Source organism: Erpetoichthys calabaricus, chromosome 4, assembly GCF_900747795.2.
Source record: "Erpetoichthys calabaricus chromosome 4, fErpCal1.3, whole genome shotgun sequence".
NCBI classification, from domain to species: Eukaryota; Metazoa; Chordata; class Cladistia; order Polypteriformes; family Polypteridae; genus Erpetoichthys; species Erpetoichthys calabaricus.
This window is the reverse complement of record NC_041397.2, coordinates 123,845,469-123,870,499: the sequence shown is the minus strand read 5'-3', so window position 1 is coordinate 123,870,499 and position 25,031 is coordinate 123,845,469. Positions and strand designations below refer to the sequence as shown.

The 25,031-nt window shown below is 42.6% G+C and overlaps 1 protein-coding gene across 1 annotated transcript in view; it reads right to left on the bottom strand.

The window, feature by feature from the left end:
- The window catches only part of dipk2b (divergent protein kinase domain 2B), a 41,355-nt gene extending 32,517 nt beyond the window's left edge, over nucleotides 1-8,838 (bottom strand). The window contains exon 1 of the mRNA XM_028799758.2: nucleotides 8,504-8,838. Coding sequence (XP_028655591.2) covers nucleotides 8,504-8,733 — 230 coding nt within the window. The 5' untranslated portion in view covers nucleotides 8,734-8,838. The remainder of the gene's footprint in view (nucleotides 1-8,503) is intronic.
- Between the last annotated feature and the right edge of the window lie 16,193 nt (nucleotides 8,839-25,031).

The window sequence follows — 25,031 nt, the reverse complement described above, 5'->3', positions numbered from 1 at the left end:
CCTCCAATGTGCTGCATCCAAGCAGATCCTGAGCACAAGACCACTGTTCTGCCCCACATCTTGTTTGCTGTTATTTGTTGAGCTGTGCTCCCCCTTCATCTTGTCATTTATTAACACACCTGTCAGTCACTTCCCACACTCACAGTGGTGTCATAAAAGTCTATGAGACTCCCGTAAAGCATGTAGGTCGCCTAATAATCATTTGAATACAATACACCCCATGTGTCTCACGTAGGTACCCCTTTATCTCTTGTTTCGGTCACGTACGAAGCGTATCTTTAAGGTATATAAACCCCTGGGTCTGGTTAGTTGTGGTACACAGCAATTTGAACCTACGCGCTTGTCTTTGTCTTGATCCAACTGTGGAAATCACTCGCCTTGTGTCTTTTAAAGCTTTATTGTTTAATGTATACTGTCTGCTATGTATTGCTTTGTAAATCATTCTTTATTGTCTTTGATTATACACCTGTATATACAGGGTGACACAGAATAACGGGAATTTTTGAAATGCGTATTGGTAGCCATTAGCAGGTGGTAGCACTGCGGGTTAGTGACATTTAGCAAGTAAACACTCCGCCATTTTAGTAATCATGGATCAGTGGAACGGGCAACAGCGTGCGTTAGCCATAAAAATGTTTTATAAAAACAATGATAGTTTGGAAGCTGCGCAGAGGGAGTTTCGACGTTTTTATAATTTAGGACGTCATGGTGTCGTTCCGTCAAAACACGCGATAAAAGGTTGGATTAATAAGTTTGAAGAGACTGGATCTGCCCTAAAGAAAAAACCTGGTTTCAACAGGATGGAGCGACATCACACACTGCACGGCAATCAATGGAAGCTGTGGAGAATTGTTCGGTAACCGTGTGATCTCAAGATTCGGTAACATATCCCGGCCCCCTAGATCGCCAGATTTATCCGTTTGTGATTTTTTCTTGTGGGGCTACTTCAAGAGTAAAGTGTACACGACTCGACCACGAACCCTGGATGAGTTAAAACAGAGAATTCGGGATGAAATTCACAGTATCCCAGCTGAGATGTTACAGCGGTCAATGAAGAATCTCAACAGCAGATTTTAAGAAAGTATTCGTACAGGAGGACGCCATCTAAAAGACGTAATTTTTAAAAAATGATAAATTCTATCAATTTTTCGTAAATGGCAAATTTTAAGGTTTCAATTACTATGAATAAAATTTATTTCTTTTATCACTTCTAGTTTTATTCCCGTTTTTTTGTGTCACCCTGTACCTGTATGTTTCTTTTTTATATATTTCAGTTTACAACGAGGTACGTCCAGTAAAAGCCTTCAAGAAAGCTCACCCCTTGTCGTTTTTATGTGGATGTGCCGAGTTGTTTAAGCTCTCTGTGGCCGCGTTACATGGACAGCACGGAGTGAGGCAGAAAAACCAGCGCTCACACACTCAGACCTTTAATAATAATAATAATACATTTTATTTATATAGCGCCTTTCCCATGCTCAAGGCACTTACAGAATATAATAAGAATGGCAGAATATACAGTATATAGCATTGTACAAACCAGATAAATAAATAAAGAAGATTAAGACAGTAAATTCTGAAAAAAAAACAGACAACATAATTGATGGTCTAGCATACACACACATACAGGTTACATTGGCATCTTGACAGAGAAGTAAACTGAGAGAAGGGTAATAAAGTCAAGTAGAGCTAAAAGCCTTCCTGAACAGATGAGTTTTGAGTTGTTTTTTAAAGGAATTCATGGAGTCGGGCTGAAGCCAGCCATCACTTTAGCTAATACGGGGCACTAACTTGGTGGCAGTGGCATGTAAAATGGCATTCATCGGGTGAGACCTGTGGCTGCTCACTCCCAATAATTGTCTCGAGTCTATGAGTTTGTTACAAGTCCTCCTGAATCTCGCCGTGCATCAACCATACGCATCTTATGATTGCTTTGACTCTTTTCATTCATGGTGCTGTTCAGCCATTCCTGTTTCTGAGGCACTCTTAAAACCTGAACATCAAAACGCAAGTGTAGTGTGCTGTTTATCTCTTTGTGGTACTTTTTTGCAAAGCCAGATGCACACCACCTTGGCTTAAATTCTCTAAATTGTGTCCAAAATACGTGACAAGTACTTTTGACGAAGTTCTGTTCTTCTAGGGTTTTTTGTCAAAATGGAGCCAAACATTTAATTAAACTAACAAAACAAGTTATAAAAACCCTCCGGACATGCTGGAGCATCACGACTTGCTGACCGGTTCAGTCCTGAGTGTTCAGAATTGCGGCCCTCCATCACCTTCCACACTTCTGCACGCTCTGACAGGACCTTGAGAAGATAACAGCTGGAGTACCGAGAGGGCCTCCGCTAAAGCCGATGTTACGTGACACCACTTGTCATGAGATTTTCAGTCCAGGCCTTCACTTATATAATCTCAGCAAGTCAGAGGCGGTCAGCGGTGTGCTCCTCCGAAGCCGACCATCCATTCTGGCATAGCCATCGACTCAGTCCAGTCAGTCCACAACTCGCCCCGATACAGTCTTAGTAGTAGTGGGGGGCTCTGTGTGCGTGAGGGCTGACAACCGATGAATGCTCCTCTGGAAATACAATGCGTAGAATTTAGCGAGGAGGAATAAGGACCCCGGGTGTTTTAGACGTCACAAGCAGATGTCTGTCTGATGTCTGAATGGAAAAAAAAAAAAAAAAAAAAAGGCCCGAGATCATGGCCGAACTCTACAAACTTGTTAACTCTTCAAGCACCATGGTCTCCATCAGGCAGCCCTCTATTGGCTGTCAGAAAAAGGCGGCGAGCACGACTGTGCTGGAAGGTCGTCACGCAGTCACTTAACTTGACATGGCCAGTGATTGTCGGTCATGTAAATTGACGTGGTCTGGCAACAAGACCAGCAATGGCAGTCAATAAGTCTGACATACCCAAAAACTAGAGGTCATGTAATGTGACGCCAGCTTAACAGAGAAAGAGAGCCATATTTGACACTGGTTTATCATACACTGAGCTCTAATTCTTTGTGCTTATAAGTCATAGTACACTGTAGAATCTGTAAAGAGGAGTAAACGGTCTTCTTGATAACATTTATAAGTAGTGACAAATGTCCTAAATGTGTAGAATGCCCTGCACCTCTGCCATGCACATACGATTTAGTTGATCAACTGTCATTTTCTTATTTTAAAGCAGTGCATAGGTGTGATATGTTCATCTTCAGATGGTTTTTATATTTGAACATATACAATATGTGTATAAAAGTCTGGCTGACCAAAAATTCGCCCCCCCCCATACTCTCTATAGGCACAGACTGCTAACCACTGGTAACTCTGAAGATGCTCAGGACTGGTTTTATATCATCTTATGAAACTTCATGATTACGTCAAGAAGCAAAAGAAATCCAGTGTAGAGGATGACAAGCAAGAGAGGAAATAGAGAAAAGCTCTTCATGTGATCTGGAAATACTTAGGCGAGCAGTGGAAAGTGACTGGGAAACTGTACTTGACATCCACCCATCGGCGCGCTTACTGAGCCTGCGTAATTCAGTAAGATAGCTGCAGGGATTCTTAGAGTCACCCACATGCACAAAAATAAATAAATCAATAAATAAAAACAAAATTTAAAAATTATCTATTAATATCTGTATGTACAGTGCATCCGGAAAGTATTCACAGCGCATCACTTTTTCCACACTTTGTTATGTTACAGCCTTATTCCAAAATGGATTAAATTCATTTTTTTCCTCAGAATTCTACACACAACACCCCATAATGACAACGTGAAAAAAGTGTACTTGAGATTTTTGCAAATTTATTAAAAATAAAAAAATTGAGAAAGCACTTGTACATAAGTATTCACAGCCTTTGCCATGAAGCTCAAAGTTGAGCTCAGGTGCCTCCTGTTTCCCCTGATCATCCTTGAGATGTTTCTGCAGCTTAATTGGAGTCCACCTGTGGTAAATTCATTTGATTGGACAGGATTTGGAAAGGCACACACCTGTCTATATAAGGTCCCACAGCTGGCAGTTCATGTCAGAGCACAAACCAAGCATGAAGTCAAAGGAATTGTCTGTGGACCTCCGAGACAGGATTGTCTCGAGGCACAAATCTGGGGAAGGTTACAGAAAAATTTCTGCTGCTTTGAAGGTCCCAATGAGCACAGTGGCCTCCATCATCCGTAAGTGGAAGAAGTTTGAAACCACCAGGACTCTTCCTAGAGCTGGCCGGCCATCTAAACTGAGCGATTGGGGGAGAAGGGCCTTAGTCAGGGAGGTGACCAAGAACCCGATGATCACTCTGTCAGAGCTCCAGAGGTCCTCTGTGGAGAGAGGAGAACCTTCCAGAAGGACAACCATCTCTGCAGCAATCCACCAATCAGGCCTGTATGGTAGAGTGGACAGATGGAAGCCACTCCTTAGTAAAAGGCACATGGCAGCCCACCTGGAGTTTGCCAAAAGGCACCTGAAGGACTCTCAGACCATGAGAAAGAAAATTCTCTGGTCTGATGAGACAAAGATTGAACTCTTTGGTGTGAATGCCAGGCATCACGTTTGGAGGAAACCAGGCACCGCTCATCACCAGGCCAATACCATCCCTACAGTGAAGCATGGTGGTGGCAGCATCATGCTGTGGGGATGTTTTTCAGCGGCAGGGACTGGGAGACTGGTCAGGATAAAGGGAAAGATGACTGCAGCAATGTACAGAGACATCCTGGACGAAAACCTGCTCCAGAGCGCTCTTGACCTCAGACTGGGGAGACGGTTCATCTTTCAGCAGGACAACGACCCTAAGCACGCAGCCAAGATATCAAAGGAGTAGCTTCAGGACAGCTCTGTGAATGTCCTTGAGTGGCCCAGCCAGAGCCCAGACTTGAATCCGGTTGAACATCTCTGGAGAGATCTTAAAATGGCTGTGCACAGACGCTTCCCATCCAACCTGATGGAGCTTGAGAGGTGCTGCAAAGAGGAATGGGTGAAACTGGCCAAGGATAGGTGTGCCAAGCTTGTGGCATCATATTCAAAAAGACTTGAGGCTGTAATTGCTGCCAAAGGTCCATCGACAAAGTATTGAGCAAAGGCTGTGAATACTTATGTACATGTGATTTCTCAGTTTTTTGATTTTTAATAAATTTGCAAAAACCTCAAGTAAACTTTTTTCACGTTGTCCTGCATCTGTCTGTGTCTTGTTTGGATGGCAGGAGCTCCCTCTGGTGGCCACTATATATATATATATATAATATATATATATATATATATAATTTATTTATTTTATCTCATAATATGTCTGTGTTTCTTGAAAAGTGCAGTTACATAAAATGTTTCATCATCATCATCATCATTGTCAGATTGCATGGGTCAATTGGAGGAAGATCAGTCCTTTATTTTACACTGCGGTTTATAACTTTTATAAAAAAATGTTGCCTTTCCACAGAGGAAATGTCCTATCCGTGTGTGATGAGTTGGTGAAGAAAGTTCACTGAGCATTATCAAATATTTAAAATTATAAAAGAAGATGTATCATTAAATCTACAGTAAATATAGATTAAAAATATAAATAACTGATTAAGAAAATTAAACTGAATAAACTGAGCAAATGCTAAAATTCTCAGATGTGGAAGCAGAAATGATCTTGCATATTGTGTGTTCTCCACAGTTGCTCACAGTAGGCAACTGGCCAACCATCACGTCTTTGGGCTATCAGATGAACGTTTACAAAGATGAATACCCCCTAAAGAATGCCACCAGATTATCTGAAGTTCCCCTCCAGCCTTCCTGATATTCTGGAGATAATGGTTCTTGGATCTCCTGCTATGAAAGTGTGGATGTGGACCTCAACGCACACAAAATGGTTAAACTGTACGGTCGAGTTGTTCACATTATTTCTACTTCTGAACGTTTTGGGAAGTTTTACTTGTTCATCGTTATAACTTTTCTTGAACCTATGGCTGTGCTTAATTTTCAAGCGGGATATGCTGGTGATGATTTTGTTAGTATATATTGATTTGTTGTTTAGTTAGTTCCCCCACCTCATAGCCAGTTCCACAGTATCCACCAATATGAGTGTGGGTGAGGGTGTGTGCATGATGGGGTCCAGTGCTGGATTGATGTCCAGCCAATTCCTGCCTTTCACTCAGTGCTGCTAGAATAGGCTCACCGCAACCTTTAAATGGATTCAGCAGATCTGAGAATGTTAACACGTGTGATGCTATCATAGTAGTCTGAAAGTGACAGCTCAAACCTGCCTTCATCCATTCTTTATATGAATCTGCTTATAGTTGGTGTAGTTTTAGGGCACAGGTGTTTGGACTCCGGTCCTCGAGGGCCGCAGTGGCTGCATGTTTTCATTCTATCCATCTTCTTCATTAGTGAGACGTTTTTTCTGCTAAATAATTTCTTTTGCTTTAGTTTTAATTAACTTGACTCAGGCCTTTTAATTGTCTCTTTTTCCTTGATTAGTAGCCAAACAATAATGAGACATCAAACAAGCGACCACATGACCAGCTCACCTGTGCCCATCACACAATATCTGAAAATAAAGAAAGGTGATGATCTCGGTAAGGTTGATCTCTCAGGTCACCAAAACATTTTGTTGGTGTTCTTTGAAAAAACAGAAAAATCAACAAATTTGGAAATGTCTGCTGTGGCAGAATGAGAACAGCAACAAGCCATTGAATTAAATAACAGGCTTAATTAACAGCAAGAATCAGCTTCTCATTAAGAGACTGGTTGGAGTTTGAAATCCCAGTTTAGCTGGTCATCTGTTGGCTCGTTTCACGTCTCATTTCTGTTTGGCTGCCATTTAATGAAGGGACGAATCAATTCAGAGGACTGAATCCTTAAAAACAGGGCTATTAAAATGAAGGGAAAAGGAGTTAATTAGCAGTGAAAACTGGTCACTGATTAGGAAAAGGGTGAGAACTAAAACATGTAGCCACTGCGGCCCTCCAGGCCCGGAATTCGACACCACTGTTTTAGGGCCTCAAAGGCTGCCATTGCTTATACTGTATTCATTGTTAGGGGCGTGTCCTCCGAAGTCAAGACTTATGGGTAATCAACGCTATGGGAGCAAATCCTTATCCGATCTGCAGATACCAAAACTCTGAAGTATTCAAAGTGTATCTGTGTGTTCTTTTCTCTCATGTACTTTTTGGCTTTGACCCTCTTGGTCTCTTGACTACAATTATTGTCTCTCATATTAGGGTTTCTTCTTTTGTTTCTTTTTCTTTTTTTTATCATGCATCTCACAGTTTTTGCTCAGAAGTTCATCTGACACTTTAGTGACAGAACAATCCTGTTTTAAGGGGCCTGGAGTTTGGAGCCTTTGGAGCCCAAAACAGGAGTCTGGTATGGGCAGGATGTTAGTTCATCATTATTAAACTATTTTAACAAATTGTGGAACAGCAGTTGTTAAATAAAAATTGGAATCTTTAGTCTTGTATAAATGTTAAGAAAGCCAATAAAGAAAGAGCTCCTCCATTTGATCCAGCTCAGAATTGAACCAAGGATGGATGGATAGATAGATAGATAAGGAGTTTCTAATCAAAGGTAGATTGATAGATGTGAAAGGCACTTTATTAGGTAGATAGACAGATAAGGAGCGTCTTATCATAGATAGATAGACAGATAGATAAATGAGAAAGGCACTATATTAGATAGATAGATAAGAAATGTCTAATTAGATAGATAGATCTTTATTTTGTCCCCAAGGGCAAATCTGGCATTTTACAGAAGCTCTTTAAATAAATAAATACATAAATAGGTAGATAAGTAAGTAAGTATATACATAAATACGGACACACACTTTGTTCTGAACACACACCAGAAGTTGCATAAAGTAAGAAAAATTCAATAGAAAGAAATGATAAGCTCTGACTTGGGTGACTTGATTCAGATACTGAAATTTCCGACACATTAATTCGCTTCAATTGGATTCTCTTTCTGTAGTCGTGACACAATGGTTTATGAAGAAATATCATATCAGTCGTCAAGGTTGTTTTTACCAGACTAATGCAGTAAACCCCGGAGCAGCAGACAATTAGGTGACAGGATAAAGACGACTGAAGACGTTTCAAATGGCATTCTTCCTGCTTTTCTGTATTTACCGGAGTGCTGGTGTGAGGTCACAGTGCTGCTCCAGCCAGCATGGACCTTGGACAGACCATTCCGAGACTGCGGCAGGCCGTTTCGTCTGCAGTGATATTCATTTAGTGTGTGGGGAGCTCGCCGTGCCTGAGCTGTTACTGGCACAGTGAGACAGTTGCTTTCCTTTATATATTTCTTCACATTTGTTTCTGAAAAATTGATCCCTGCATTATTTTGTCAAAACAACACACGTTTAAAGCCCATTAAAACATTTCAGCCACCTTCCATTTTTGTTTTTCATCCAAAAGCATGTATTAGTTATTAGTTATTTTACACAAACCATAAAAAGTGAAAATCTTTCTATTTTTTAATTAAACATTAACCTCATTTTCAGCTTTTCTCCTCTCACCAAAATTAAATCAGCAATTGGAGAAATTGTCCTACCTGATCTCTTCTTTGAAGAACTTCTTGCAGATGGATGTGCCAATGCAGGCATTGCATTTGTCAAGTCCCAGGAAGGGCTTGCTGAAGTTGTAGGCCGATTTGCGCTGTGCTGAAGACTCTGCAGTGGCCACTGAAGCTCGGGCACGCCAGCAGCTCAAACTTAAACCCACCCAAACTGACAGCAGAGCTCTCAATGTCAGCCGATTGGCTTTCCATGGGACAAAATCCATCCAGTTCTTGAGATGTTACTGAACGAAGGCAAGCAGCAAGTGACATCCAGCGAGGTGAACACTTGTGGCATAAAGAAGCGCCCAGACAAACACCCTCGAGTTCTAGTTCTGCTTTGACCCTGGGAGGAAATACATGGAGGATGCAGATAGGCCAGTTACTATGGCAACACCAACTTAGGCTGCAGATGTTTGACGCCTTCTGTGACCCCACCCAGTTTGGCCTGAGCAGAGCAGGAGGAGACAAAGGTGGAATATCCTGAGCAAGGATATCAAAGATATGAGTGAAGCAAGTACAACAAAATGGAAATATCTTGCACATTTCAGCAGCTCCATGCTGATGTTTATTTCCAGTGCGAACAAAAGGAGAAACAAACCGCAGTCCGTAGTGTTGTCAGGATGCCTTTGAACTTTCTGTCAGTTCCATTCTTGCTGTCTGGCGACCTGCGTTAAGAAACCCTGCGCCAGCGTCTGTTAGCGAGCCATGTCAGTTCAGTCCTGGGAGCATCACTGGTGAAGTGAGTACTGAACGTTTGCACCTCTGAGGCAAATAGGAATATGGAAACAAACAGCCGGTTTATTGTAGGGGGCACCATCGTCCAAAACAGTTTGAAATGTACATTGCGGTGGTTTCATTTTATTTATACATTCATAGATTTGTGAAATGTAAGCTAGAGACCCTAAAAAGGAATGTTGGGGCACCAGCCGGGTTACCGCTTCTAATAAATTCATAAAATACAGCAAAAAAACAGGGTACCCACAGAAAGGGCCTCTCGGCGGCCAAAATATCGGTCAGGGACACGGCGATGGAGGGTCCAGTAGTCATGTCATCCTCTGGGTCCCATCTGTCTGTATTGGGGCTACGCCAGAAGGTGCGTGACAACTCTGGGTAGAGCATGGGGAGTGCTTGGCGACCTCTTCGGTCTTCGGATCTGGACTGAGAAGACATTGGGCAGCCTGATGGTGGAGTGCCTCACAGTAAGGAGGCCAGGGTTAACATCGCAGATCCTCCTTGTGCAGTCTGCATGTTCTCCCCACGTCTGTGTGGGTTTACTCCCACAGTCCTGTGACATGCAAGTCTGGTGAAATGGCAGCACTCAATTAGCCATATAAATAAAAATTAAGAGAAAACCTCAGCTCATCCTAGGTGGTATGGCTTGCCTCATCAGAGCCAAGTAGATGGTCTCAAGGCAGACATATATGACAAGATGATGTTACCGAACTAACAGGATTAGAAAGCTTATTTCTTTACAATATTCTCAGTTTTGTCGTCTTTTTTTTTTTTTTCTTTCCTTCTGGTGCAAAGAACTCCAAATTGCAATAAAGGAATCTGGTGCCCTCCAGGAATAACAAAAATAGCACGAGAAATTAAAGAAAAACGTTAATGTATTGGTCTGGAATCAAACCTGGATTTCTCACTTGAATGGCAAGTGTGCCACCTGTCAGACCACCGTCACAGCCTACTTCACTGTCCACGGATTTCCTGCCATTCGCTCTGATCCGCTGTCAACATCACCACCACCTTCCAAGGGTTAGCATGTACAAGAATTACATGTCAAAAACCAGACTTGAGGTGAGAAGTACCTGTGAGCCCAATGCCAAAGCTGAGTGTGAAGAAGGAACCCACCGATGGTGCTCGTTGTCTGGCGTCCACATGCAGGATATTCCACGCAGAGCACAAACACCATTTACCTTTTTTTCTGTCTTTCTCTTTGCCCAACTGGCACTAAATAGGAACTCCGAATTGGGTCCCCATCACCCTTCACTTCTCTCTTTGGCTTCTTTTAGACGTGATGATCACCCATTATTGGGGAATTCTCAGTTTTGTTCAATTTTGTTTTAGCTATGGGTTCTGTGCTAAATAATGTCCATTTATAAAAACATCGTTTTAGTAGCTGGAGTGTGGGCATGCTCATTGGGTAGTGGCATGCAATTATTTTTGAAGATAATAATGAATCTGAATCAATGTAAGATCCTTGACCAAAGCCTCCTAGAGAATGGCAACATTTCAAATTACACACAATCATCTTAATGATTAAATTTAATTAATTAATTAAATTAAATTAATCTTAATGCATGTTAATGATTCGTTCTGCCCATCTTCATAAATGTAAAACCTTGACCGATAATAATGTCCAGGGTTGTGCAGGAGGATGCTGGGTCTCCAGGTGACCCTGAAAATCCTACCTGGATTGGGTAAACTTTACACTTGTGGGCTGCTGCCTCCTTCTGTGCAGTGCATGGTCAGTGCTGTCCAAGAAATGATCCCAAATTATGAGGTGGTGCTCAGAAGCCAAACCAGTCCAATGCAGGTGCTTTTTGATGATATAGCGCCTTCCATGTACCATGACTCTTAGCTGAAGGGGTTACAAAAAAACAAATACAAAGAAGCCCATAGTTCTAATATGCTGAAGAGAAAATAAAAGGAGGAAGAGACACTAACAGGCAGTCGATCTGTACATCATTAACACGTTTCCCCTGTGACTCTCTTTATGGCAGAAACACTTCGGCCCCCTTTGTGGCTTCAGACAGTTCTCTTTAACAAGTTGCAGTTGTTAAGTGGGTTTGTGTGAACTCGTGCACAGCCACCAGCTTAACGTGTTGAATGACAGCAGTGCGAGTTTCTTTGGAAGTTACCTTCTCACTGGTAGGTGAAGTCACACACTTCTACCCCGTACTGAGCAGCGTGAACGTTCAGAGGATCTGCACAGTTCAAGTTCCTGCTCAAGTTTATTGTCATGTGCATGCAGTACAAAACATTCTTATTAGTATGTCTTCTCAGAATAGTGACAGGGGTGCAAAAACAACAACAGAGACACACAAAAAAAAGGAAACTTGCTGCATAAGTACATTGCAGCATCTCAGAATTGTACTCAGTAGTTTGTGTGGCCATCACGTGCTTGTATGCATGCCTGACAATGTCCCTTTGGGCACACTCCTAATGAGACGATGGATAGTGTCCTGGGGGATCTCCTCCCAGTTCTGGACCAGGGCATCACTGAGCTCCTGGACAGTCTGAGGTACAACCTGGCGGCGTCGAATGGACCAAAACATAATGTCCCAGAAGTGTTCTATTGGATTTAGGGCAGGCGAGCGTGGGGGCCAGTCAATGGTATCAATTCCTTCATCCTCCAGGAACTGCCTGCATACTCTCACCACATGAGGCCGGGCATTGTCGTGCACCAGGAGGAACCCAGGACCCACTGCACTAGCATAGGGTCTGACAATGGGTCTAAGGATTTCATCCCGATAACTAATGCCTGTCAAGGTGCCGTTGTCTAGCCTGTAGAGGTCTGTGTGTCCCTCCATGGATATGTTTCCCCATACCATCACTGACCCACCACCAAACCGGTCATGCTGAACGATGTTACAGGCAGCATAACGTTCTTCACGGCTTCTCCAGACCCTTTCACGTCTGTCACATGTGCTCAGGATGAACCTGCTCTCATCTGCGCCAGTGGTGGACCTGCCAATTCTGGTATTCTATGGCAAATACCAATCGAGGTCTACAGCCAATTGAGCACAGGACCCACTAGAGGATGTCTGTTTGTGATTGTTTGGTCAGAGACATCAACACCAGTGGCCTGCTGGAGGTCATTTTGTAGGGCTCTGGCAGGGCTCATCCTGTTCCTCCTTGCCCAAAGGAGCAGATACCAGTCCTGCTGATGGGTTAAGGACCTTCTACAGCCCTGTCCAGCTCTCCTAGAGTAACAGCCTGTCTCCTGAAATCTCCATGCCCTTGAGACTGTGCTGGGAGACACAGAAAACCTTCTTGCAATGCCACATATTGATGTGCCATCCTGGAGAAGTTGGACTACCTGTGCTACCTCTGTAGGGTCCAGGTATCGCCTCATACTACCAGTAGTGACACTGACCACAGCCAAATGCAAAGCTAGAGAAAAAACAGTCAGAAAAGATGAAGAGGGAAAAATGTCAGTGGCCTCTACCTGTTAAACCATTCCTGATTTGGGGGTCGTCTCATTGTTGCCCCCCTAGTGCACCTTTCCTTTACACCAAAGCAGCTGAAACTGATTAACAACCCCCTCTGCTACATAACTGACCAGATCAATATCCCAGAAGTCTCATTGACTTGATGCTTGGAGAGTCCATAGACTTGAATGTATATTACAACAGAGAAACTCATTTCATTTTAAACTGACGTCGTTCATCTAGGCTTACCTGAGATGTGAGGATGCCATTTCCACCTCTGCTTCTCTCTCCCTTTCTTTTTGCTTCCAGCAAAGTGACACCTGCACTCATAACCACAGCGTCTCGCACCAGCACTCAAGAGTTATAGCACACTTCCTTGAATGTCACCAGACTTTCTCCTTCTGACTGTTGATGCCAAACATGATCACGACTTTTTTTTTTCCTGCCCAGAACAGCGGCCCTTCTTCACTTATCCGTCCATCCTATTGGTTATTGGTGCTGTTGGATTGGCCAGTCAAATGCTTCTGCTCCATCCTTCATTTGCATAAAACCTGCTCTTAGCAGGTTTTCTATAATGTCACCAAATTTTAAGTCAATCGCAACTTTTTTGAAATTTTTGGATATTTATTTTTTCTGCAGGATGGGTGGGTGTGTCACCCCTAAATATCAAAATGTCCTTTCTTAGCAGACACTTACTGCTCTAAATGTACAATCCGGTCAAATATTTGATAGATAGATAGATATACAGTATAAGGAGTGCCTAATCATAGTTGGATAGATACTTTCATTATTGTGCAAAAGCAGGAATTCTTTCAAAAATAATACCATGTATAGTTTTTAAATTAATCAATAAACTTCCTAGAAAGTGTACTACACAAAAAAAAAACCAAGTGAAATCAATATTTGGTGTGACCATCCTCTGGCAAGTCCCTTAAGTCCACTGTCAGTTTCTGAAGGTGCTTGCATAGCCAGCATAGTCCAGGTCTCTTGAAGAACGTGTCACTGCAGACTTTAGTTCTCTTACTTGTAATCTCAGACATGCGTCAACGATGATGTTAGGATCAGGGGCCTTACCATCTGGTGCAGGATTCTCTGTTCCTTGCAGATGTTATTTTTATGATTTTGGTCGTGTTTTTGAGTCCATTGTCATGCTGCAGAAAATGATGTTAGGACTGGTCAGATGCTTCCTGTAGGGACTGCTGGATGGATAAGGATCTGCCTGTATTCCTCAACAGTGAGGGGCCATCAGTTCTGATCAAATCAGCAGCTCCATTTGTGGAAATACAGCTCCTTACCTGCAGAGAACCTCCACCTTGCCTCACTGTTGCCTGCAGACATGCATCCATGTGCCATTCTGTAACTTTTTGGTTGACAAACTGTTGTCTGTTGTAGTCAAATGTCTTCAAATTTGGACTTATTAATCTTGACTAACTGCTACCATTTTTCTGCACACCAGTCATTGTGTTTTTATGTGTTGGGGAGTCGTTTGCCTTCATTTTCACTGTGGAGGAATGGCTTTTTGGTGACAACTTTTCTACTTCTGATAAAATGTCTCTGGACTGTAGATGGATGTAATAGGGTTCCTGTGGTTTCTACCAGTTCTGTGCTGACATCTTCCATTTTTAAGTAAGCTCGATGCATTTCTTTGTTGCCACAACTCCATTTCTGTGACTGACTGCGTTCCGAGTCTTTAATTTTGCCTGATTGTTTGTGCTTCTGTAGAAGAGCTTGGACAGCACACTGGAAAAACATTACTTCTTGGGAGAGACCTTGTGGATGCAGGTTTCTTATTGCTATGCTCACTTTTGCCATGGTGTAAGATTTCCAGATGAATCACTGCATCTGCCCCAACTTCACCTTTCTGGTATGGTCCTCCCTTTGCCCAGTTATATTTCCTCCACACAGGTGTTTCCATTTAATTTAGTTACTTTAGTTCATCCTGCACCTGACTTCATTGCTTATCAGCACCTGTCTGTTAGATTTCGTAAGCACACACTGGGCTATCTGCCTACAAAGATCTCATGCTTTTTACCTGCAATTGTTCTATCACTGTTCTCATTTCTTTCTTTGAGGACATTCAGATATCTTCTTATATATAAATGTCTACATGTGGAAGTGTGTGTGTGTGTGTGTGTGTGTGTCCGGCCCGGAAGTGCAAAGCTACAGCATGAAGCTCAAACAGCCGGCAAGGCAGACCCAAGTTAACAATTCGGAAGAAGAAAGAAGTACAAGGCTACAGTATGAAGCTGAAAGAAAGCGACTCCATTGTCAAAGTGAGACCGCCGAGGAAAGAGAAACTCGCTTAGCTGCTAATACACAAGTGATATGAGCACATCGGCAAAACGAAACCTCAGAGGAGAGAGAAACTCGCTTACCTGCTGACGGACAATGAAACTGCTGACTCTGCATTTCATTTTTTTTTTCAATAGTTTTTAGGAGCCTGGGCTTTTTACAGCACGGGCTTACACAGCTAGTTACTTTTATAAAAGGAATGTTTGAAATTTGAAGATTCGCCCTCTCCTCTTGACATACTAATCCATAATAACCATCTAAGACAAATATTTTGTGAACTATCTAAGTGCTTAAGTTTTTTTCATTTTACAGTATTTGCCCTAATGGCTGGCTCCTCAGTAGTCGTATGGTGTTTACACAGAAGTTGTCCACTGGTATGAGAGAGTTTGAAAGTTGGGAGGTCTGAGAAAAGCATTAGTGCAGGGTGGCGGGGGGTGGGGGTCTGCTGTGGCACTCCTGCTATGTTTGCTAAGAGTGGAGGCAGCAGCTCATTGGTCACACTCATTGGGGTCTGTCACACGTTGCTGAGCTTTGGCTCCAGTTCTAGAAAACAAAATGAGGAAATGGACTTTCTCAAAAAAGACAGGAATTTCCTTCCTTATGAAAAGCTGAACAGCTCAGAAAAACTGAGCTAAAGATCATAAGTTTCTTCTGGGTGGGTGGGGGAACTTAAAAAAATGTTGGCTTGTTTCATGTGCACACTGTTTGAGTTGGATTCTTATTTGCATTGTGACGTGAACTGTCATGGTTAAGGCTAGGAAAAGGGATAAAGAAACCATAGATTGATGCAAACTGCCCAAGCCAAAAAGACCAAATGTTATACTACTGAAGGAGAACAAGAGGAAATGTCAGAAAGTCCCTGCACATGCCCCCTGTGTGGTATTCAGGTATATTCATATGACTGAGAGTGGGAGCCTACATGGGTAATAGACTGGCATCTCATCCTGGCTGGCTCCAGCCTGGTGTCCAATGCTCCACTGGATTAAACAGGTTTGTGAGGAATGGAGGGGGTGGGGGGAATAAATAAATAACTAAATAATGAACCCACCTCGAACATCTGAGGGTTTTCTCCTGGATAGTTTTGTGCAAATCTCCTGTACATACTGTTGGTGGCACAGTGGTTAGTGCCGTTGCCTCACAGATCCTGTGGCCAGTTATTATCTGGTTAGCTTATGTACCTTTTCCCCACATCTGCTTGGCCTTTCCTCCACCTATTCTGTTTTCTTTTTCTCATTCTCCCACTATCAGGTTAGCTGGCAATTCCAAAATGGCTGAGTGTGGGTGTGTAAGTGGGCCATGTGTTGAACTGGTGCCCCTTGCAGAGTTAGTTCCTAATCTCTCTCCCTCTATGACTCTGAATCAGATGAGCTTAGATGGGTTTTGACAATGTTATATTAATGATAAATACGGAGTAATTCATAGAAGAACTATAATACATCATTTAAGAGATCCTGTAGAGGGTAGAATGTTGAAAATACTTGCTCTTTGTCTAAGTACCAAATTCAAGTAGGCCACCCATAGCACTAGTGGCCCACCTCTCATGTATATTTACCTCCATCAGTGCGTCACAGCTAACCCGGTGAGGTGGCCTGCAATTGTAACCTGCCATAAACAACAGGGGACACTCCACGAGTTTTAGACATGAGAGGAAATCCTATCTTCCTCACTTAGCTGAGGGTGGTCCTTTCACTGCTTTCAATATAATAAATAAAATCTAGACCAGGAGAGCCATGGTCTCACGTTGTGGCTCTACATTTATAGATATCTTCCAGTCACACAGCAGAATATTTACATGTGAGTGTTGCCATCTCCGTTTCATTTTTTCCACCTGTCAAGTCAATTCACGCCACTTCACTCATTGCCTAGCCATCATAGCTTCCTCATGTATAAAGATTGACTAAAGACCTACTGGTCTGGCTCCCTCACTTACTGAAGATTTTAGTTCAAATCCTGGGCGATATCATTACTATCTCTACCCTCTTTTAGAGTACCTCGAATTCTCCAAATCAGGAAAATGCAAGAACTTTCATATTTTTTTATGGCTGGTTGCCTTTCCTGATGCCAGCCCTTCTCATTTTTCTAGGCTTGGGGATTGGCTCCAAAATGGAGGTTCAGTTCTCAACTTTGTTGAAAAATAATAAAAGAATATTTATTTTTATGTTATTTTATTTAAAAAATCTTTATATTTTACCCCACATGGCACCCTATCTGCATGTCTTTACGATTTGTACAAATTTAACCAGAGGTAGACATTTAACCAGGGAATATGAATATTTTGCACTGTTCAAACATTCAGTTTATTGTCAAACTGTAGAAATCAAGCAAACAGTATATTTTGTGAAATAAGCCTGTCACAGTAGGCTACATAATAATTTCATACTTGTTTAATCAAATTTGGCATCGCTGTAGGCCCAAGCCTATCCATGTAGAATGAGGCGGAAGACCATTAGTGCGTATTAAGATATTGCTTGTGGAAGAGAAAATGAATAACAATGCAGGTGTATTATACCCTCATATTAATAAACCCCCAACAAATCGTATTCTACCCTACAAATTGTTTTATTCTTTCTACCGAGTACAGTCAATCCTCAGCCTTTGCGAAGGTTACATTCCTAGGAAACGGCATGAACATTTATACATTGAACCTATCGGAAGTTAGGGGTTAAGTTCCAGTGATGACAATAAAACATGGAACATAAAAGGAGATCCATAGAAACTAAATCACCAACAATCTATATACAGTAAAACTATTTCAACCATTCTATGATCTGCTCCTCACAAACTGAGGGCACCGTGGCGGATGTTAGCAGATTGCTGGCCAACCACAAGCGTTACCTGGTAGGTAACCACCCATACAATCAGGTTGTGACACAGACTTTGAATGCCGTGAATGTAATTACCCCGATCTACATGCTTTCAAATAAACGAACCACACGCCATGGCGCAACGTTAGGGGCATCGCCTCTGGCGCTGACGTCCGAGGTTCGATTTCCGAGAGGGAGTGCAGTGGAGTGTGTACGCCTGATGAGCCCAGAATGAGGGCGAAACACATGTCGCATACTCTTTGCATTTATTTGACAGTAAAACTATTTCAACCATATATATCCATCCATCCATCCATTTTCCAACCCGCTGAATCCGAACACAGGGTCACGGGGGTCTGCTGGAGCCAATCCCAGCCAACACAGGGCACAAGGCAGGAAACAATCCTGGGCAGGGTGCCAACCCACCGCAGGACACACACAAACACACCCACACACCAAGCACACACTAGGGCCAATTTAGAATCGCCAATCCACCTAACCTGCATGTCTTTGGACTGTGGGAGGAAACCCACGCAGACACGGGGAGAACATGCAAACTCCACGCAGGGAGGACCCGGGAATCGAACCCAGGTCCCCAGATCTCCCAACTGCGAGGCAGCATATATATATATATATATATATATAAAAGCTAAATACCACTGACTCACTCATTACGAAATCTCCCAAACCATGAGGAAATTTGGAATGTAAGGTTACCCTTGGCCTATAGGTGCTCACTAAGAAACGGTTTAAAAAATTTCGGGATCCAAGCGCGTTCTGTCTGTATGTCTGTCCACTTTTCATGAGAGAATCACTTAACAGATTTAGATCTGGTTGTTTTCTATAATTTGCTTGAACTTTCTGGTTGATTTTGCGATTTCTCTCATCGTGCTAAGTACCATAGTTCACTTGCGGTACTGATGTATTTATGCAAATCCAAGAGAGTGGCTGTGGGCCAAGAGCAGGGTGGGCGGGGCCTTCCTCATTCACTCGCCAGCCTCTGTTCGAGTTGGTTTACGTCTCGTCATGTGTTGGAGTGCACCTTGCCTCCGCTTAGCTAGCGATACCTGTTTGTTCAGCAGACATTATCATCTACAGATTGTTAAGGAGTAGCCTAACGTTTGACGTTTTTGAGAGAGAGATCAGAGCTCCATGTGCTTTAGAGGGTAGCTGCTGATTGCCAGAGATATCACGGCCATGTGCTTTTCTCCTCACGCGGGGAACGTTCTCCCGTCAGATCTGAACATGATCAGATATAGTGCCAATGTCTATTGATTTTTAAAGTTTGTCCTGTTTCATTACTATGTGGGTGCAGCCACGGGGTACAGCTAGCATTAACATAAATGAAGGAATAAAAAAATGAACAAAGCAGACATAAAAATGGCATTTGAACACCAGCTGGGGAGGAGCTCTGAGTGAAATATAAGTTTTTTAACAATTCGAGGAATGTTTGGGGTGTGCAAAATATCTGATGTGGCCAACACATGACTTGTATGTACTGCATCTAAAATATGAGTATAGTACTGTATATGGCATTTTTTTATTTTATTTCATTGAATTTCTTAAAATCAAATAACATTCCATACAAGAAAGTCAAGTTTTACAAAACTAGGTTCGAAACTAATCAACCGCCACTAGTATATGGCATTAATTTACCAAAATATATGCAAGCTGCAATATAATTGTTGTGCTGAAAAATGTTTAACATTAAAAGTTTTTTAACTTATTACTAAAATGTTTATATCAACAATTTGCTTTATCTTCTTAAGCAAGTTTTACCAGTTTTCTGCCATATATGCACAATGATTTACTTATCTGGAAAAATATGGCTTCTTGTAGTACATGAAATTTTCTTCATGCGGAGAGCTGCAAGCCTGTTTCTTGCTGTGGGTTTGGACCAATTGGCCCTGCAGTGTTCTCTGTACCAGTGATCCCCAACCATTGGGTCCCAGACTATCACTGGTACGTTGCAGGTTGCCATTTATTGGATGCAGTAGTGGGTTGTGGTGGGTCACCAAAGCAATTGACAGTGCAGAGTCACATTTATCACTTTTTGTGTTTGTCAATGTTTCATTAATGGGGACCACCGCCCTCATTTCCATTCGTCAAGGGGAAGCTCTTACACTCGTGCTCTGTTCATCAAGGTGGGGACTACAACGTCAATAAACCCCATAAAAGTAAAACTGCAGCACAAGATGGTAATGTGACGGTGTGGGTCGGCTCCCTCTTCGTTCTTGGGAGCCTCTTGAATTCAACACCAAAGATAACGTAACCGAGATGAGCTTGGCAGATGAGGACAAAGCACACACGAAGCAAGGTTATCCATTAAAATCAGAGCTCTGTTAAAACACATGCAGGAAACTTCTTTAAAAACACTAGCCTCGTCGCCCTTTTAAAACCGACTCCTCCTTGTCTAATCACTTCTCGGATCTTACAGGCCAAGCAGAAGTCTACCAACAGCCGCAGACAACCTTTTGCCCTGACTCATGTCCTCATCGCCACTTCCTCAATGTTCCATGGGCAAGCCCAGAGCTCTCCTGCCAGCGCAAGCTCCCTGTCCTCCCACTGCTGCAAGTCTGTGGACTCTTCCCAGCAAGAGCACATTCCTGAGCACAATGGTCGCTCAGCAGGAGTGACTGTTCAGCCCCCTCCTGAGGTCTGGCCACACACACAATCCTCCCTGGGGCTCCATACCTGTTCTTCTGCTTCTTTTCCTCACACCCGCTCTCTCTCACACTCCTGCCTCTCTTCTTCTCGATTTAACCTCCATTGCTTTTCCTTTAGTCTGTTCCTGTCTCTCTCATTCGCGCTTCCCTTTAAAACTGGGATGTGGTACAGCTGAGGCAATCAGCAGGTCGTGGTGCCAATTTGGGTCAGGGGTAATCCTTCACCTGTGCACTAAGTGCAGGGCCGTCCGCTCTCGCCACGCTACCACGGCCCCACCTGAAGACGCGAGTCTGCCAATCATTTATTTAACACGTTGCGGACCTCACTGTACTACAGGTAGAGGCTGAGAAACTCTGCTCTGAACTCTTAGGTGCCTGCGCATGTGCATCTTGAACTTTCCAGTTTATGAATATGGCTGGAAGGACATCACGCATAATAAAAGCAGGAAAAGTGTTTTTTTCTTTTTAATTTTATTTCTTCTGGTTGATAGGTCAAGGCCATGCAGCACACACTAGTGAAAAGGCATGAAAAGTCCAGTTCTCTTTGTCTCTTTAAGCAGATCAATATCAGATACGTACTATTCACAAGACATTATGCATCATCTGGAATTTCACCCTCCACTGAGGAGGGTCGTATTAAATTTGACAGCTCCAACAAGGAAGCCTACTTCATTGAAAAAAAGCCAGCAGTATGAGGCCTCTGCCTCAAAGAAGCACAGAGTTCTTGTGATGAAAGAATAAATAAGTATGTAGAAAATCGATTTTATGGTTGTTTTCTAGCCTTGCACTGACCTGGCTGTACACAAGCTAGAGCTGCTGCCGGGCATGCAGTGTGTGTGGCCGGCGTATTCTTTCTGTGTTATTGTGCCTTGTTCTTTTTCACCTTAAATCCACCAGATTCTTAACTTGAGATGCTGCTGTTTCAGTTTTGGCAGTTTTCTGAGCAATGGGTATTTGCGAGGCTCTCCCTTTGCTTAAATTTTAAATCTCTATGGCTGTATTTTTTCAGATGGTGATGATGATGTCAGAGGGTATCACAGTGACCTGATGCCAGTCGAGACACTCCATACACACACATCCCACTGTTTTGATTTTTATGATGAGAAAGGGTTCGCTTCCTGGGTCCTCCCTGCGTGGAGTTTGCATGTTCTCCCCGTGTCTGCGTGGGTTTCCTCCGGGCACTCCGGTTTCCTCCCACAGTCCAAAGACATGCAGGTTAGGTGGATTGGCGATTCTAAATTGGCCCTAGTGTGTGCTTGGTGTGTGGGTGTGTTTGTGTGTGTCCTGCGGTGGGTTGGCACCCTGCCCGGGATTGGTTCCTGCCTTGTGTCCTGTGTTGGCTGGGATTGGCTCCAGCAGACCCCCGTGACCCTGTGTTCGGATTCAGCGGGTTGGAAAATGGATGGATGGATGAGAAAGGTGCTTGAACCTGCACAAGTCTTCACTAGTCTTCATCAAAAGAGGGACAGATACTCGTCGTTGTATAAGTTAATGTTAGAAAAGTCGGGAAAATTCTTGTGTGGCCCCACCAGATGCCAAAAATGACTCAAACATACAAAAACTCTCCAAAAATGCTCAAAATGTTTTCTTAGCATATACATTCATTTAAATGAAAAACAACAATTCCTTCATTTATGAAATGTGGAAAAAGTAAAAAAAGGGGTAGCAGGAGGATACCTTCTAGTATCTTCCTGAATATTTGTCGCACAATAAATACCTACTGGGAAAAGCAAATTTTTGATTCAATACGTCATTTCTGATAAGACGGAAAAGGACTGTGTTGGTATTGCAAATAATTGGGATGGCAACTCTCTTGTTCTCTCCTCATGTTAAGCTGTTATATCTGGAAAATGAAATACGTAGAGGGGGTTGTATTGAGTCATGGGGTTAAAGACCATTCTCCCCGGTGCAACCCTTGTGCTGATGACATTGTGTTGTGTAGCACCAGAAAAGAGAAAGTGGAGAGGACATTGGAAGAACTGAGAAGACTTTGGAAGACAGAGGAGTGCAGATAAACAGGAAGAAGACAGAATATATGAGAGATAATGATGATCAGGATTCCGAAGTTAGCCTGCAGAGAGAGAGACACTGAAAAGAGTGGAGAAGTTTAAATATCTGAGATCAGTGGTAGACCAAGATGGAGAATGATATGCAGAGTACAGTGTGGATGGAGCAATTGGAAGAAGGTATCAGGAGTATTGTGAGATCGAAGAGTTAAGGTGAAGGTTAAAGGTCGGGTTTTTAAGACAGTGGTAAGACCAGCAGCAATGTATAGAGCTGAGCCATGGGCAGTAAAGGGAGTGCAGGAGAAGGTAGATATGGAAGAATTGAGATGGATGTGTGGAGTTACAAAAAAGGACAGATTAAGAAAAGAGACAATCACAGGTACAACAAACTTGGGAGAGATATCTAAGAAATTACAGGAAAGTAGGTTGAAGAGGTATGGACATCTGATGAGGAAAGACAATGAATATGTGGAATAGAAGTACAGGGGAGGAGAAAGCAAAGATAGACAACGCAGAGGTGGATGGATAAAATAAAATAAAATCTGAACAAAAAGGGCTTGATTGAGGAAGAGGTTTAAGACTAAGCTTTTTGGAGAAGGTTGATCAAGCACAACGACCCCAAATAGAAGTGGGAAAAAATGAAGAGAAGTAGTGAAATATATAGAGGCTTGTCTGCTAATCAAACATAATCAGAAATTCTGGACACCAATTTTTATCAAGAGTTTAAATACTGTAGGCCATCTAAAGTTACATCCACATTAACACTAAGAATAAAAAAACAAACAATACAAGTAAGACCTCTTTTCTGCCCAGCGAGTGCCCCTTCTCTCCTGCATGTCCCTGCCCTTATGTTTCAAAAGGAAGTTGGATGACAAGATGTGCCTGCTGGTGTTTGTCTTAGGCTCACAGTTATGATGGAGGATGTGTGATAGGATGACGTTGTTAGAATTTGCACTTCAGCCTCTTCTAGCAGTTGATGTTTTGGGCCACACAGATGAAATTTTGCTGCATGATGCTTGTGTGGGATGTCAAGGTGCCTCATGGAGCCTAAGGATCACCCAAAGTCCTTCTCTGCTGCCATAGCCTGTAGAGCTAATCATGCAGTCATCCATGTTTGATTGATGGGAGAAATGCAAACACTATAATTTTTAGTTTATATACAGTGGTGTGAAAAACTATTTGCCCCCTTCCTGATTTCTTATTCTTTTGCATGTTTGTCACACAAAATGTTTCTGATCATCAAACACATTTAACCATTAGTCAAATATAACACAAGTAAACACAAAATGCAGTTTGTAAATGGTGGTTTTTATTATTTAGGGAGAAAAAAAAATCCAAACCTACATGGCCCTGTGTGAAAAAGTAATTGCCCTCTGAACCTAATAACTGGTTGGGCCACCCTTAGTAGCAATAACTGCAATCAAGCGTTTGCGATAACTTGCAATGAGTCTTTTACAGCGCTCTGGAGGAATTTTGGCCCACTCATCTTTGCAAAATTGTTGTAATTCAGCTTTATTTGAGGGTTTTCTAGCATGAACCGCCTTTTTAAGGTCATGCCATAGCATCTCAATTGGATTCAGGTCAGGACTTTGACTAGGCCACTCCAAAGTCTTCATTTTGTTTTTCTTCAGCCATTCAGAGGTGGATTTGCTGGTGTGTTTTGGGTCATTGTCCTGTTGCAGCACCCAAGATCGCTTCAGCTTGAGTTGACGAACAGATGGCCGGACATTCTCCTTCAGGATTTTTTGGTAGACAGTAGAATTCATGGTTCCATCTATCACAGCAAGCCTTCCAGGTCCTGAAGCAGCAAAACAACCCCAGACCATCACACTACCACCACCATATTTTACTGTTGGTATGATGTTCTTTTTCTGAAATGCTGTGTTCCTTTTACGCCAGATGTAACGGGACATTTGCGTTCCAAAAAGTTCAACTTTTGACTCATCAGTCCACAAGGTATTTTCCCAAAAGTCTTGGCAATCATTGAGATGTTTCTTAGCAAAATTGAGACGAGCCCTAATGTTCTTTTTGCTTAACAGTGGTTTGCGTCTTGGAAATCTGCCATGCAGGCCGTTTTTGCCCAGTCTCTTTCTTATGGTGGAGTCGTGAACACTGACCTTAATTGAGGCAAGTGAGGCCTGCAGTTCTTTAGACGTTGTCCTGGGGTCTTTTGTGACCTCTCGGATGAGTCGTCTCTGCGCTCTTGGGGTAATTTTGGTCGGCCGGCCACTCCTGGGAAGGTTCACCACTGTTCCATGTTTTTGCCATTTGTGGATAATGGCTCTCACTGTGGTTCGCTGGAGTCCCAAAGCTTTAGAAATGGCTTTATAACCTTTACCAGACTGATAGATCTCAATTACTTCTGTTCTCATTTGTTCCTGAATTTCTTTGGATCTTGGCATGATGTCTAGCTTTTGAGGTGCTTTTGGTCTACTTCTCTGTGTCAGGCAGCTCCTATTTAAGTGATTTCTTGATTGAAACAGGTGTGGCAGTAATCAGGCCTGGGGGTGGCTATGGAAATTGAACTCAGGTGTGATACACCACAGTTAGGTTATTTTTTAACAAGGGGGCAATTACTTTTTCACACAGGGCCATGTAGGTTT